Here is a 16,966-nt window from a genome sequence, read left to right on the forward strand (position 1 = left end):
TTCCTCACAATTCCGCCAATTCCACGTGTCCGAAGCCATCATGGCTATTTCCTTTTCGCAATGAGGATAAAGGTGGCTTTACGAACGGTATTCAAAATCCAATTTTATATTCAAGATCATCTTAAGTCTGGTCATGGATAATTTATTTAGCCTAGTTTAAAATCAGAGCGTACAATGCTTTAAAACGTCATTAAGACATTTTTTAAACAGATACTTATCTGAACGATGGCGGAAAATCTTTGAGACATTTCAAGTTTGGACATATAGATGTCCTTGTTTATCCTGTAGGTTAAACAAAGACACTTATCGTATAGGTCGCGGACTAAGCGCACGGTATAAACGTAGTCACCGTTTGGAAAGAATCTATTCAGCCAATGAAATAACTATTAAGATCGAAATCGGGCTTTGCATACCGTCTTCCGTCGTCAGTCTCTTATTAGGGATTAATAACCTTTATTATTGTGTAGTTGTACTCACTCTGCTGCTTCTTCTTTAGATAGAAATGACATCAGTCCCCGGAGCAACCAAAAGGAGAGGGGGATTAATACAAGTACTCTGTTGCTAAATGAAAAACAAATTGTTAAAAAAAACAAATGCCTATTTAACGAAACAGTTTCGTATTGTGAATGAAACGCATATTCTTTTTCACCTTTTCTCGATGATGGAACTCTATTCACGAGAGCTACTGTCACGATTTAGAACAATCTATAAAGTTAACTCATTCAATACCTTGGTTGAATGGCCTAGTTTATATCGTGCACTTAATACAAGTGCCATACTTATAACTAGTAACATTCCATTCATTGCTGTTTGGACTTGTCACGTGACACTAAAGCGAGTAGAGCCCCAACACAGACTTTTGCATAACGCATAAAGCATGTGCATAAGGAATTTCATTGGCCCATTTTCTTATGCATGAGTCAATGGACCAATCAAATTCTTTATGTATATGGTTTATGCAAAAGTCTGTGCTCCCCGCTTAAGACTTAAAAGCTTAGGTAATAGTTTATTGTAGAAAATCTATTACAACTATAATCGCAATTTTATGGAAAAAAAAAAAAGAACGCGTATTCTTTAGCACGGATTGCTCGCGCACTAACGCACTTGGGTAAAGTTTCCAAACGCAAACCGGACCGGAGGTTTCGTTGATCGATGTCCTTGAGAGGTAACGTCGTCGTGCTTTTTTCCGCACGCACGATGAATAACAGAGTGACAATTCTGCGCCAATTCTGCGTCAAGTTGCAGAACGAACGTAGGAAGATGCGCGCGTTTTTGCAGATGGAGGGAAACAGCAGCGCACGATTGGTCGGCGCTCCGGACTGGTCGACATTCGTTCGCGAGACGTGTCATGTGACCCGTTCTTCTATTTATGCAAACATCACCGATCACTCAGCCCCCGCAGTCTCGTGGCAAAACAATAACAAACAATACTTGTCGTCGCTTCTCCGTGTTTCGAGCGATTTCTCGTCCGATTTCTCGCGCGATTCTCTCGTGGGTCGTTTTCGTACGTGCAACGAAAAGTCCGTAGCACGAGATTTACGGTAATTCGCAGGATCATAGCCGTCCTCGAGCGCGATCGAGAATCTTCTCGCTTTCGTGAAACCCGTCGCGCGGGCGCCACGCGAGTCGAGTCTACTCCCGACGACTCGGGGGGGAAGAAAAGTGAAACTCGTCTGGCCTCGTCGCGAGATGCTGTCAGCTGCGGAAAATGTCCACCGTGTCTACTGACGAGAGACACGCGATGCGTGCGTCCTGTGTGCGCGCGTGGACCAATATGTGATTTTCGGGCTGTGCACATTGTCGTTCTTTCCGAGCAAGTCAGCTCCTGTTTACCAACGACTTTGGCAGAAAAGCCGTTCTCCCTCGTGGTCGTCTGTGCGCGAGGCCACGCGAGGCCACGCGAGGCTGCGAATCACCGCGAATCACTAGCGAATCGATGGAGCGATACGAAGAGTGGAGTAATTAAAATCAGTAAAATCTGTAAACGATGCAACTTGCTCAGCGAGCGATAAGTCGCGCGCGTTTTCTCTCTCTCTCTCTCTCTCTCTCTCTCTTGTTGTTGTTATCGTTCCGCTGTAACAACACGCTGTAATAACGATCGTTTTCGTCTGCAACGATATTCATCTCTGATACATCCGAAGTCAAACGACGAATAGATCGAGCTTGAACGATTTATTTTGTTCAGAAAACTTTTGTGTTTCGTGCAAACAATTTTCAGAGATATAATTATTGACGTTGCTGTAGCGTGCTCGATTATTCAAGGCGTGTACGTCTTACGTTCTCTGCCGTTTTTCGTTGACACACTCCAAGTAGCTGATGGATGACTCCAATTATAGCGACTTTTCGCTACCCAGCACGATGGATAGCGTAGTGAAGCAGGAACCTGGCCAGGAGATGAGTTCAGCGTCGGCATCTGTGCCGATACCAGGTGGACACAGAGGTACCACGCGAGGAACTTATGATCAGTTCTCTCCGTCTCCTCTGGCGGTATCCTCAGGATGGGATATAAGGGCAGAGCAAATGGAGTATCCCTTTAAAATGGATCCAGATCAGATGGATATCTCCTTCAAGATGGACGAGGACGACATATTTCAGGTGGACAAAGCTGAACTTATACAAGGTCCAACTCTGGCTGAATTGAACGCCAACGACGATACCTTGCTGGGAGATTTAAATTTTGATGATTTGTTATTACCTGAAGAACGGGTACAACCAATTAAAATGGAATATGCCCCTCCGTTGACTGGCTCTCTGTTTAGTAGTAGCATAGGATTTGCGCCAAGTAGTTTTCCTCAATCTGGAGTAACTCACCGTAGTTGTCCCACATATACAAATACATGTGGCTTTAATTTAAATAGAGATTCAAGTGTCGTGGATAATGCTGAAGCTGTTAGTCCCACTGCGTTTCCTAGTCCAGGCACTAGTAATGTTGCAGGTATGTTCAAACAAATGTATTTCATCTTCTTTATAACAATAACATTAAACAATAACACAAATTTCTTTTACATGTAACAGCAAAAACAATTAGATAATATTAGTATTGTGCCCTTCATGATTTATATTTGTATTTTTATGATTTGTTGTTGCTGTTTGTTGATAAGAACGATAATGTATTATAATTCATTCAGGTAGTTCAACAGCAAGCTCATCGACTTCGCCACATCCTGTAGTTCGGCCCATTGGCTCGTCGACTCTACACGAGCTACTTATGAAAAGAGGTGAAAATCCATTTAATCCAATATCTCAACAGGCTGATAATATTTCTACGATAGGTGGTAAACCTAAAATTTCGAGACTGTCTATGTCTGCACCGACGCAGACAATGGGACATTTGGATCAAATCTGGTCCCACAGGGAACCACGACAACATCTCTTGAGTACTGGTAGCTTGGTAGAAGCAGGATCGACGAGTAGCCTAAGTACTGGAGGTGCTCTTAGTCCAGATCCACTATATATTGATCCTCTTAGCCATGATGAAGGTTATGAAGATAGTGATGATGATAGTGATCACTATGATGACTACAGCAGTGATAATGGTATATATATGTACATATAATAAAAAATATACATATATAATATAGTCATAATCAAATTAATCTTATGTTTATTGAACGTTTTGTAAATCAAAAGAGAGAGAAGTGAAAATGTAGTTATATAAATCATCGTTTATTTATCAGATACAGGTGGAAGCGACGGCGAAGAACAAAGTAATAACAGAGTAGGAACAGGAACTACAGAATTGGGAAAGGAAAGGCATAGCAAAAAAGAAAGATTCTTCTGGCAATATAACGTTCAAGCGAAGGGACCAAAAGGACAGCGATTAATCGCACGAGCGCGTTTAGAAGATCCACACGTCTTGAACGAAGCAACTGATCCAGTATTTAGTCCTCATTGTGCTCTTAGAGGAATTAAACATAGTGGAAAGGCACGGAAAGGCGACGGGAACGATCTTACACCAAATCCTCGCAAGCTCCATAACATCGGACGAGAACTAGATAAATTAAATCGCATTATAAATGATATGACACCTGTTTCAGAATTACCTTTCCCGGCAAGACCGAAGACGCGTAAAGAAAAAAATAAACTAGCTTCACGAGCATGCCGTTTAAAGAAAAAGGCTCAACATGAAGCAAATAAGATAAAGCTGCATGGACTTGAAACAGAACACAGTTGAGTAAACGTTGAAATGTATTGAAACATATTTTATTTCGAACATATTAAGAAAAACGAATTATTTTTTAGGACGTCTTATACATGGTATATCACAAGCTAAACATACACTTGCTGCTAAATTAGCTGAATCTGATCCTGACACTCAAGAAGAACTTACACGACAAATGGAAAAATGTTGCAAGCTAGCTACCAGTGAGTAATATCAATTTATATATACATATATATATAATATATACTTTCCTAAATAAAATGTCATGGGTATGACATACAGATAAAATATACAATAAGTATACACATATAAATTATTATTATTTTAATATGTATGTAAATAATTTAATATATATATACATCTGATTACAGAAATGCGAATAGCAAATTATTCAACAGATTTTGTGAACAAAGTGTTGGAGAATGTTAGAGCCGGTATTCCTGACGGTGGTATCGATAATTTTTAATATTATAACGAATCATTTTCCTATAAATCTTATGTCTACGCGTGTATATATATATTTAGAAAAATATGTTATGTCTATACACACATGTAGGGTAATATTGCTTTTTATCTTTAAAGTTGCTGTTAAATGCTTCAAAAAGAAGATTTACAGTTAACTTATTGGTTAATTAACATATATTGTATACGTTATATTTCCGAAAGTATTTACTGATATAAATAAGAAACGAAACCTTGACATACGTATTGGTTTATCTTTTAGATTTTCAAATCGTTAATTTTTTTTTCTTTTTACAAAAGTATCTGCGCTTTCACCTACTGTATATATTGGTCAATATGTATATAACATTTTTCATGCATCACGTATGATAGTCTCAGTAATGTATTTATGCAAACAAAGGATATCATTTTTTTTACAAATTAACTGCAAAACTATCATTTGATTAAAAAGAAGAACGGTTATATATCCTGATGAAAGTGCAAAGAAAAAAGTGCCGAATGTCACTTAATTATAACATATTAAAGAGAGATGATATCATCAATGTCCATTATCAATCAACGTTGCACACGTTGTGTGATATTAAATTTAATCTTTAAATTACATTTAATGTGTACCACACAGCAGAACTTTTTGGCCTTAGAACGGTAAAACTGCTATGTTAAATTTAATTAATATTTTTTCAAAAATATTCAAAATATTAACGATTTTTTCCGAATAGATATGATTCAATTTTTACTTAATTACTAATGATCAAGGTTTCGGAATTGTTGATGGCGGCTGATGCAACAGTACTAAGAATTGACATTGATGATCTTTTTTTTTTTTTTTTAATGTTCAGACGACGATGTAGTTCTAATCATAATTGTAAAAGATTTAGAATGTGCATTAGATGCACTTAGAAATGAGCTTTGAATTATATAGTTGTTTGCTGTTTGCTGACTCGATCTACCTCAGAACGAAACGCTATACCTACGTACATATATATTTGGATTAAAGATAAAATACAATAATAATGTATGTGGAAAGATTGTAATCGTGGCGCGAGGTGGAATAGCATTGCTTTAGAATTTTAGAAGAGAGAACGAATATAGCGAAGCATATACGACTCTTCTGTAGCGTCTACATCTCTTCTAAATAATCTATCCAACGATTGTTTAGAGCGATTGTACGCCGCGATTAGAATTATATTTTGCTAATCACTAATATACACATACATATATTTTAAATATGCAAGATGTTAATTCATATTATATATTCGTACTAATATTTTTTTAATCGATTTTTGTATGTAAAGTTGCGCTGAAGATCATAGTTATGAAAGAAATAAAAACCGTGTGGATATATAGTCATATGATTACATACATATATAAATACAGATATTGTATAATCCTTATTGAATCGTTATGCAGTCTAATTTATTGTTATGCGGGGTATCACCGTAGGTTTCATTCGTTGTATATGTAACATCGGCAAAAATTAATGGATGTAATATCAGTATAGCACGAGACGTCACTTCGATATCACCATAATTACAAGTATGCGGGAAATGTTGCGTATAATAATAATAATAATAATATAATAATAATAATATTTCTTTTTTTTTTATGGTGTGCAATACGTGCGTTTGTGCGAAAAGCGCCACTTTATTGTTTTGAACGACGACCCCGATTTTATGATGAGTGCTTGTGTTCGTTCGCTCACTCGCTCGCTCACGCATTCGTTGCCTCCAATCGCACTCCCTGCGTAATTCATCAAAAAGTGAGGATAAGTGCGCACAACTCTTTGTTATCGCGCGGGTCAGTGTAAGATATAAAATTGCAATTAGCGTGCGAGTGCATTCCTGACGTTAATCGTGCTAATCGAGTTGCGGCAAACGACCCGAGGATAAACTGATTAGAATATGTAATGATGATTGAATTATTTTTATTCTAATAAAAAAACACATGCGAACGGCAAGCAGACCTTTCATTATATAATTATTCTAAAGATAATATGTTTAAAATGTTTTTTTTTTTTTTAATGTAAGATATATTATATGTAATGTGCAAAATCAATGAAATTTAATATAATACAAAAGGTGGGTTTAATACACAAGGAAGGAAGAAAAGGTATTAACTAAATTTAATCAATTTAATTAATGTAAATGAAATGTATAATATAAATGTATATATATGAATATTTGTGTTGTAAAAAGCAAAATTCCATGAAAGAAACAATACACTATTCCATGGTTATTAGTCATCGGACGCATCTGATCGGTCATTCTCATTTAATTGGTATGATTCGACGTGATTGTAGCGTTAAGTCATCCGATTTCCGCGTATTTTCTGATTTGAATACATAATATAACGATAGATGGCAAGCGAACGCTTTGTCTATTTTTGCAAATTGATCAAAATTGAGATGAAAGTAATTGGCATATAACATAAATATCCATAAAAAACAGAACAATTTAACAACATTATTGCAACATTACGGTATATAAATGCGCGAGTCGAGTTTTATAATTATATATTAAATGTAGATACACATTTTTAAGACAAAATATTGATCGAAAAATTTGGATCGATCTTCTTAAAACTTTCGAATATTTCAGATTCTTTGCAGATAAATAGTGTTTTAATGGAAATTATATATAAAAAACTTTTTAAAGTTTGACAGTCTTGTGTAAATGTACGCGAATACCAAAATTTAACTTGAGTCGCTCGTATAATATATATGATATTAAAAGTTTATGATTTATTATTACTCTTAAATATATATGAGCATCTCTCCCTCTATGGCCTATATAGTTTAACTATATGTCACTTGAAAAGATATCGGAAACTTAATATTCAAATTGAACGAAACATTCATTATAAAGAGAATTAAACACTTATAAGAAAACTAATTAGCAATGAGATTGGTTTAATCAGACGTCTACTCTAGTTACCGCAGTATAAATAGTGTATGCTTTCCAACAAGCGACACAGTGATCATCTCATCCTTGTTTAACATTGGTGAACAACAAGAATAAAATGATATCTCATGTGCATTATGCGTGCAACGGAACATAGCCACTTGTATAACACAGTGAATCATATTACACATCTTTGTTGTCTGCTTACGTTAAACAAGAATGAAGTGATTCATTGTGTTAAGTTTATAATTCTATGTCCACAGTGCTAGAACTGATCAGTCCGAGTTCTTGGATTCAGAAATCTATAGCCAATCCCAACATGTATAATATGGTTTTTACGGAAAAACGGTAAGTTGATTGGCTACACATTTCTCGGTCCGATAATCGGACCGAGTTCTAGGTTCTAGCAGAGTTCCGTGTGGAACACAGAACTTTATAAAGACTCCAATATAGACTCCGTGGAGTTTTGGATTTCAGCCGATTTCGATTGACTCCGATCTACTCCGATCTCGTTACCGACGGCCGATCGAATGTCAAATACAAGCTGTGAAATGTAATTAGGGAAGGGGATATTCCTAAGATATTCCGATTTTCGAGCGCAGCGTGAAGATACCTTTCTCCTTCTCGCATGTATTGATATTATTGTATCGTGCCGATTGTGCGCTGACGGCGGAAGCCGAGAGATCCAAGTCGCATTGCCGCGTGACGATCAATGACGGTTTTGCACGGCACGTAAACGCCTGCATGCTCGCAGTTATGCGCTTCCATTGTGAGAATACGAGTGCTTTATGGTGATAATATGTCAAAACCAAACATAAGGAAAATAACGGCTGACCCTACGAAATGTAATACAGACTCTTCACGACGGCCGAGTGTGTTTGAGAGGTTGGGCACCAAACCAGCGATCGCCGCCACCGCCGCCGCTCAAAATACATCGGATTATTGCAGAAATTGGGCCCTCAACGGTAGTTGTTCCTACGGAAAGAGTTGCAAGTGAGTGCTCGATTCGTTTGTCATAATCTATTGCCGAAGTGCACAGTAATATAGACGGCTAGTTGATCGTTGCAAGATTTTACACTTGCACATAAAAAAAAAAAACAATATTTCGCATTATAACGTAAAGACGATAGTAAGAAGAATTCTTGTAATATATAGTTAATTTTTACATTAATAATAATAATAATTAATATATTAATATTTTACGATTTATTATTAACTGAAATTAGCATTAAAATGAGCTGAATCTACGATAGTTTTATATTTTCTCCAATATTCATTCAAACAGCTATTTTTCGTTGATCTAATAATTTCATTTATTTTGCGTAATATGATATAATCCAAAGGCTAATTTCTTATAAAGATCTGATTTCTGATTTAAAATTTCATTTTTTATTAATTCTCATTTCTTTTATTTATTAATTAGATACGCAAACACACATACCTTGATAAGTCCATCCAAGCGTGCTAAGAAAGATAATGCGATCGCAGGTACATCTGGGGTAAGCTCATGTCATATTTTTCTATTTGATAAGAATTTTATTTGATATGCATATACATATAGTGTGTCCAGCATTGCAATATAATTGACAAGAGTAAAAATTGACGCGATTGATTATAAACTAAAAAGTCAAGAATTCTTTTTTATCTTTTCGATATTGCAGCTCATTGAGGATCCCTTCAAACGGCTCACATCAAAAATTGTGAAAAAGCCGTCGCATAGCCCAGATTTAAATATAGAAGAGTGGAATCAGAAAGATCTCGAGTACGAGGACGAGAAGGTGTTGGAGAAACGGCGGCAACTCCTACAACGGGAATTAAAATTACAAATGAAGAAAGACAAAGAAGTACATGGCAAAGATAAAGTAAGGCAGAAGAAAAAAGCGATGAGCTCCTCCTCTAGTTCGCGCACATCCAGCACGTCTAGCAGTAGCAGCAGCTCCAGCAGCGAAGACTCCTCTTCTACGTCCACGTCGGACTCGCATAAGAAAATCAAAAAAATCAAGACTAAAAGACATCATAGTATTTCTGCTGATTACAATGAAGATAAAGAAAGAAAGAAAAAGTAAATACTTATCTATAGCGTATTTGATCCGAGCGGGTTTGCACCAACCTGGGTTGAATTAATGATGTATGGCTCTTCTATTGGTAGAACATGTAACATCAACTAATAGTAGAACGTTATCCAACCCAAATCAGTACAAACCAGCTTGGATTGAAAACACTATTAATATCCTTTATACTTTATAACATATGAATATGTAATCACCAGTATTTATATATAAGCAAACAAATTAGGATCTCAATCCTTACAGATTGAAACTCAAGAGACTAGGAACGAGAAACGACAAAACCGTCAACAAGAAGAAACGCAAACTCGACAATTCCACAAAGAAAGATCTTACTACGAGATCAATCAAGAAGTATGCTCCGTCGTCTGTATCCAGAAAACACCCCAGCTCGTTGCGCACTAGATCACCTGTGGTGCAGCAGGGATCTACGAGTGGAGTCACGTCTGCAGTGACCACAACGTTGGGCTCGCAAGTTTCTGTCGCGCATCACGCATCATCCAGCAAAATCCGGGAAAGAAACAGGAGCGAATCTCCGAAAGCGATAAAGAATAATCGAGAAGTGGACAAGGAGGACAGCAGGCATTACAAGAAGGTACGTGATGTGGACGAGTGTCTGTCCAAAGACGCTGTCAAGTGCAAGTCATTCGATAAAATCAAAGAGCAACAGGAGAAAGAAAAGAACCGCGCTATTGACGAAAAAAACAAATCCGACGATCGGTTGAGGTCCAAGTGCAAGGAGAAGGATGTCCGTTCACGTACGCCGCCGCCACCGCCGCCATCATCGGAGCGGTCATCCAAGTACCAACACGTCAAAGAGAATGCGTCATCAAAAATACAACGTAGTCGAACGCCATCGAGGAGACGCGATCTTACCCCGGCGAAGAATACGGAGAAGCAAGGCAACTCGTCAAGTCGCGTGAGAGATGCAGAGAAAAAAGATCGCGACGCGCACAAGAGAGATAAAAGCAAAGAACGAGATGATGCGAGAAAAAACGAGCAGACGTCTTCCGGTAAAGCAAAACAAACAATGACTTCGAGTCAAGACGACAGCTATCGAAGGAACAACACAAATAAGGACAATTTTGATGATAAGACGCAACAGAAAAGCCGTGAGCGTCAGCGTGAGAAGGAGGTGAGAGACGAGCGACCCTCGAGATTGACTCGTGATCAACGCCAAGAACCTCAGCGCGACAAGGATAAGGATGAATCTCAAGAGCGTTGTCGAAATGAAAGACAGCGCGAGCGTGATCGTGATCGGGATCGGGATCGAGAAAGGGAACGCGAACGCGACAGAGAGAGAGATAGAGATCGTGAACGAGAACGGGAACGTGATCGCGAGCGGGAAAGAGATCGTGAAATACGAGATCGAGATCGCGATCGGGACCGAGAAAGAGAGAAGTCTATAAAATCACGAGAAAGGGATGTGTCTACGGTAATTCCACCCGCGACATTGAGCCTATCGGCGGATAAGGGTTCACGTTACAATAACAGAATCAAGGAAAGACCCCTAGGTAAGGATGTGTCGTTTGAAAAGAACAGCGGGACTCGCGAACGAAATAGAAACGAACGTGAACGGGAACGTTCTGAAACGAAAGCTCTCGCCGAGCGTGAACGGAACTCCACGCAGTCACGACTGGATGGAAGATACGAAAGAAATAGCATTGCCGAGAAGGACGTATCGTCAAGTCGCGGCAAGTCGACTGTCAATTCACCTCGGGATCGCATGGATCGCTTTCGGGAAACGTCTTTAGATCGTACAGCCTTGCACGAGAAGAGTGGGCACGCCGCGACGTCGTCGAGTGTTCAGTCAACAGCGACGTTACCGCCCGTAAAAATACCTCCGGCTTCATCTTCCTCATCAGTAGTAGCTGTGACACCCTCTCTATCGTCTCGCGATCATCTTATAGACATGGTGGACGGTCACTATGACAGAGATAGGCACAGAAGGTTCGGTGTGAGATATGAACGGGGTCATACGTCAGAGCACAGTAGTAGAAAGGATCAGGCACGAATTGAATCGAATCGCATTCCGAGCAAAATCAACCGGATAGTGGATCGTCGGGATGCAAACAGTCCGCGACGTACCATGGAGGTGGACAGGAACTTTGGTAGGAACTACGGCAGATTGCCGGAGCAGTGGGAGGAGCAGGAGGAATCGGCTCCACACGTTGAGTATCGGGATCACGCTCACATTCATGAGGATGACAGAAGAAAAACTATCGAGGGAAGAAGGTTTGACAGTCCCTTTGAAGAGAGACGCGTTGCTCGCGACGAGAGATCCAGAGAAAAAGCGAGATATGTGATTCAAACTACAGAGCGACCATCCTTCGATGATCATCGTCATCATCACCATCATCATCGACATCCTCTGTATCCTGGCGATAAGATGAGAAGTGGTGGAGCTAGTATCAGGTAATAATTAACGTACTAATATAAACTATAGAAATATTCTCTCTTTCTCTCTCTCTCTCTTTTTCTAAAAGTTAGTTCGAAATAATATTGAATTATACTTTTTGAGAATATTTAATTTAATTTAATTTTCTATGTGTTATTCTTTCACTAAGATAGTATTATTCTATTCTAACAGATAATTTTTTATCAGATCTGAAACATTTTATATGTTGTGATAATATCTTACAATTATAAATTTTTCTATTTCTTTTTTTTCATATTACTGAAGTTTTGCTCTTATTATTAATTATTTTCTATTTTAGAGATGAAACTGTTCCTAACGATAATTGGGAAGGACATCACCGTGATGTGGAACACGGTCGAGACCGTAATTATCAGGCGGTAGAATGGGAAGAAAGGGAATGGCGCAATAGACCATTATGGGAAAACAGAGATAGTCTTCCTCGTTCGGAAATACATGACGACGAGTGGAATTCCAGATATGATAATACTATAAACGACTGGAAGCCTAATGATGCACGGAAATGGGATAATCAGAACGTTCACGTTCGATCGCATTATAGAAACGATCGTTCGAAGGACTTGGAGCACGGAGAATCTACACAACATAGGTAAACATAAAGTCTTACCGTCTTACAAGATTAAAATAAAAATAATTATAGTATGTATATGTTTGTATCATACGGGATGAGGCATCTAAAACAGGTCACCTAAATAACTGGCTTGTTTTTGATGATACGAAAGAATGTTTCAGATGAAAGTGGAACGGTTTCAAGGGGAACGTGTTTTAGATGCCTCACTCTCTATTAGTATCAAAGCATGTTAATTGAAAATAATTCTTATAGCAAAAGACGATCGTATAATGCGCCGGAAACAAGAGAAGAGCCAGTGATTCATCCTTCTGCTAAGCAAGCTGCTATTTATGGTAGTATGAAAGAAGAACCTATTAACAAGAAATTGATGGAACTTGCTGAAGGTAGATTGTGCACAACTACTAGAGAAAAGTCTACGGATAATTTCCAAAAGAAGAATCAGCAAAAAGATAAACCCGAAATTAAGGAACCTGTTGCGATAGAACCAAAGCGTCCCATTGTCGATGAGTCTTTACAGACCCTTCATACCGAGAGCGACTTGAGTGATATCAGCGATGATCCTGATGATATATTGAATATGGAAGAAGATGCTACAGTACATATCTTATATTTTTATTTTTTTGTTTGTTTCGAAATGTGATATTTACACTTTTATATATAATTTTTCAACAGGATATGGAAAATAATAAGACGCGAATAAATAAGAAAGCATCGGATGCTGCTCATCGTGATGCGCAGTCAACAGTACAAGAGCCAGTTCAATTATCTCCAAAAGAACCTGCAGAAGAAACTATTTTCAGTTCAAAATCCAAGGATAATGCCGATACAGTATCATTGAAGTAAGATATATAGATTATAAAATGTTAAGAGATAAAATGTTTCTGTTAAGGAAAATATTTGATATTAAAATTAATTCGGCGCTCAATTCGAAATACTACAAATGTGGGTGGTATATTTTCATATGAAATTATTTAGAGCACTTTTGAGATCAAGTTTCAACCGGTACAAGCATTACTTCTTACTTATTGTGTGTTCATATTATACGATTATAATAAATCATTATTATTGTTTGTTTGATATTCTGTTCGTAGTTTGTAATAGAAAAATATGCGATTATCTTTAAAAAATTTTAATTCTTTTTATTCAGATTGCTTTATTTACGCGAACGCTCTAATTTTATATCTAAAACATCAAATTTTATATCTGACTCTCTCTATTGTACTAAGGAATATGGAAGACGATAATATGGAGACTATGGACTTTGAAGAAATTTCTGATGGTGAGTTAGAGGAGGACATCAAAACGAGTGGAAAAGGACTAGGTGATGCCTTAGGAGTCGATTGGGAATCTCTTGTGAAGGAAACGCAAGCAAGGAGAATAGTTCCGTCCAATCAAGACTCTGCGGAGAATCGATGGCAGTGTAAAGCTATTTTTTATAGAATCGGTATATCTAAGAAATATGCGGGTGAAGATTTCATGAAAAAGCTGGTAAAAAAGTATGAGAAGAATGGTAAGTTTCAATAATTTTATTAAAGTCAGAAATAGGTCTCTGTATAAATAAATAATTAAAAAATTTTTATAGATCATAAATTTTTGCTGAATGATATTGCGCTAATGCACACAGCGCTCGCGCGAAATCGGTTACTTCGAGATTTAGGTAACGGCGCAATGCATTCTGTAGATGATACTTTGTATAGGTAAGATTTTAAATTATTCTTATATTTAAAAGTGCAATTTATTTTAAATTATGTGCATTATAAATTATAAACGTCAATTAGTTATATTATAAAGTTTAACAATGTGTAATCATTAATAAAATAAAATTGTGTCGTAGAAATAATAATGCAAATTATGATGAAGATGTGGACTACGATTGGGAAACATTAAAGCCAAGTACTGCTTTGTACGAAGAAGCGAAATGTTTATTACAGCAAGTAATATAAAAATAAGATTTGTATATAAAATTATTAGTAATCATTGTGTTCTTGTAATATTTATGCATATAAAGTATATAATACATATAAAATGTGTGTGGGATACAGCACAAGTAGTAAACAACAAAAATTTAAATTATTTTATTAAATAGAATGTACATTATGTATTAATATTTGTGATCGAGACAAATTTAAAAACACAATTATTGGAAAATATACAAGATGCACAAATATGTTGTTAAACTTCAAAATTATGCTTTGAAAATGAAGATTTATATTTAAAAAATTTTTATATTATATTTTGTTGCAAAGTAACACCTTGTCACTACTCACGCTACCCTGTATTGCTCCAGTATGCGTACGTGCAATTGTAGTATAAAACTTTTTAAAACATTCCGCGTACCCTAGAATGAGGCTAGTTATGTTCTAAATATTAAACACAACTATAATTGAGATTTAGTACATACGTGCTACGCATATTATTAATTTAACTTTTAATGGGAGCCCCCACTACTGTTTACTGCACATGCGCAGTATAACTTCGAAAAGGACAAAGACACCACTTGAAACGTTCTCTCTCTCTCTCTCTCTCTCTCTCTCTCTCTCTCTCTCTCTACTCTCTCTCTCTCTCTCTCTCTCTCTCTCTCTTATCACTGTTAATAAAGGCGGCGAGAAGCCGTATTGGTTACGACGTTGACATCGCCGATGTCGCAGCCAATAAATAGCGAGATTCTAATCAAACTAGGAATCCAGCAGAAAAAAACAGATATTGCATGCCGCCAGCTTAAATATTTCTTATAGCTAAAACAATTACATACTCTCTAATTTAAAAAATTAATGTTTTATTATGTTATTTATACATGTCGTTTATTATTTAGTTATTAATGAATAATTGCATATGCAATCTCTTTTGGTAAGTATTGATAGATATATATCAACAATATTTAATAAATAAAAATTTAAATTTTTAATACGATTACTTGGGGCTTTCTGCTTGGGGTATGTTGAATAGAGATAGAGGTCAGCATTTGTGGTTGGCGGGAGCCATTTCGATAAAAAGAACTAGATGTGTTCGAAAACGTCACTCGACTCTGGTTAGGTGTCCTCTAGTATCATATCCTTGTTCAACATTGGGTAGCAACAATTAGGATAAAACGATATACATATATATATGTAGATTGTAGATAACATAACGTTCCCGAACGCAGTCTAGACTAGAAGTATTGATCCACTGTGCAAGATAACTCCGGTAATTGTTCAGTTTAATATGTATAACTATAAAATTAAATAAAAAATATATCAATCGACATGTTTTATTGTGAAATAAACGAATGTGACAGAAAAAAGTGTCTCTTCACCCTATGAACTAAGATATTAATTATTAAAGTTGCCGAGATTATTCAGGTTAGGAAATCTGTCACAGCAATAAAAAAAAAAATCTTTTTTTATTCTTGCTATTCATATGGAATCATTTGTGGGTTTCCAACTTGGCACGCAAAGCAAGATGTGAACCATTTTCTGTTCCTGCACTAATCTGCACTAGAATTCGCTTTCGACAAATATCAAATCTATCTCATTTTAAATTCCAAAAATGCATAGTATATATACACTAGTTCAGTCACAGAAAACAGAGCTTTAATACAAAAAAAAGAAAAGATTGGCATAGTTTTTTTTATGGTGGTAGCAGAGCGAGAATCTTTCGCACGTATACATATATATGTACTTTGCGATAATTGCGATAATTGTGATTGTCGTGAATTCGTCCTCTTTCTCCTCCTGCAATCGCAAAGTATATGAAGGATTCTCAGCCGCTTTTTAATAATTCATGTTTTACCTTCACAACTTTTTTAATCTAAATAATTTTTACAACTAAATTAAGACCCAGAATTAATATTACACAATTTTCAGGTTAGCAGATATTAATTACCACATTTTTTTAAAATGGCTACTACTGATAATGATACAATAATAGATCAAACTTTGTCAGAGAGATTGATGGAAAAAGGACGAAAATCACCGTTTCTTGTTGCAAGTATGTCAGCTATTTTTAAAGCACATAAAATGTAAATATATTTGTCATTAATATCTAATACATGTATTGTTTTCTAAATAGGTTTGATAAGTTTAGCAGGTATCTGTGGCTATGGTGCTTATGGTTTTAGGAAGAAAAAAATATCTACACAATTATATTTACTACAACTCCGAGTTGTGGCACAAGGAACAGCAATAGCTTGCTTGACGATAGGAATGGGATACCACATGATAAAGAAGTATATTTTACATGATGAAAAAGAACCATAATGCTTAATGCTAGATTAATAGCTTAACTGTTTCAAAAATAGGAATTAGAAAAATAAAAAGTATATTGTCCTTATATTTATTTAAAAATGTAATAAATGTAATTATTTTATTACAAGCTTTACCGACTTAAATT

The 16,966-nt window shown here is 36.5% G+C and overlaps 3 protein-coding genes across 3 annotated transcripts; all 3 read left to right on the forward strand.

The window, feature by feature from the left end:
* Positions 1-2,167: 2,167 nt before the first annotated feature.
* Positions 2,168-4,628, forward strand: REPTOR (repressed by TOR). Its single transcript, XM_018549248.1, has 5 exons — positions 2,168-2,935; positions 3,129-3,536; positions 3,678-4,169; positions 4,243-4,365; positions 4,534-4,628. The coding sequence occupies exons 1-5, from the start codon at positions 2,317-2,319 to the stop codon at positions 4,626-4,628; spliced, it is 1,737 nt and encodes a 578-aa protein (XP_018404750.1). The 5' UTR covers positions 2,168-2,316.
* Positions 4,629-8,014: 3,386 nt separating this feature from the next.
* Positions 8,015-14,570, forward strand: LOC108781368 (zinc finger CCCH domain-containing protein 13). The gene is made up of 10 exons (XM_018549323.1): positions 8,015-8,517; positions 8,948-9,023; positions 9,186-9,586; positions 9,837-12,005; positions 12,308-12,616; positions 12,851-13,193; positions 13,271-13,437; positions 13,825-14,108; positions 14,181-14,295; positions 14,433-14,570. The coding sequence occupies exons 1-10, from the start codon at positions 8,324-8,326 to the stop codon at positions 14,539-14,541; spliced, it is 4,167 nt and encodes a 1,388-aa protein (XP_018404825.1). The 5' UTR covers positions 8,015-8,323; the 3' UTR covers positions 14,542-14,570.
* Positions 14,571-15,711: 1,141 nt separating this feature from the next.
* Positions 15,712-16,871, forward strand: LOC108781331 (HIG1 domain family member 1A, mitochondrial). Its single transcript, XM_018549270.1, has 3 exons — positions 15,712-15,781; positions 16,441-16,564; positions 16,646-16,871. The coding sequence occupies exons 2-3, from the start codon at positions 16,474-16,476 to the stop codon at positions 16,831-16,833; spliced, it is 279 nt and encodes a 92-aa protein (XP_018404772.1). The 5' UTR covers positions 15,712-15,781; positions 16,441-16,473; the 3' UTR covers positions 16,834-16,871.
* The last annotated feature ends 95 nt before the right edge of the window (positions 16,872-16,966 follow it).

The sequence above is a fragment of the Cyphomyrmex costatus genome, unplaced genomic scaffold (assembly GCF_001594065.2).
Source record: "Cyphomyrmex costatus isolate MS0001 unplaced genomic scaffold, Ccosl1.0 scaffold8, whole genome shotgun sequence".
Classification (NCBI taxonomy): Eukaryota; Metazoa; Arthropoda; class Insecta; order Hymenoptera; family Formicidae; genus Cyphomyrmex; species Cyphomyrmex costatus.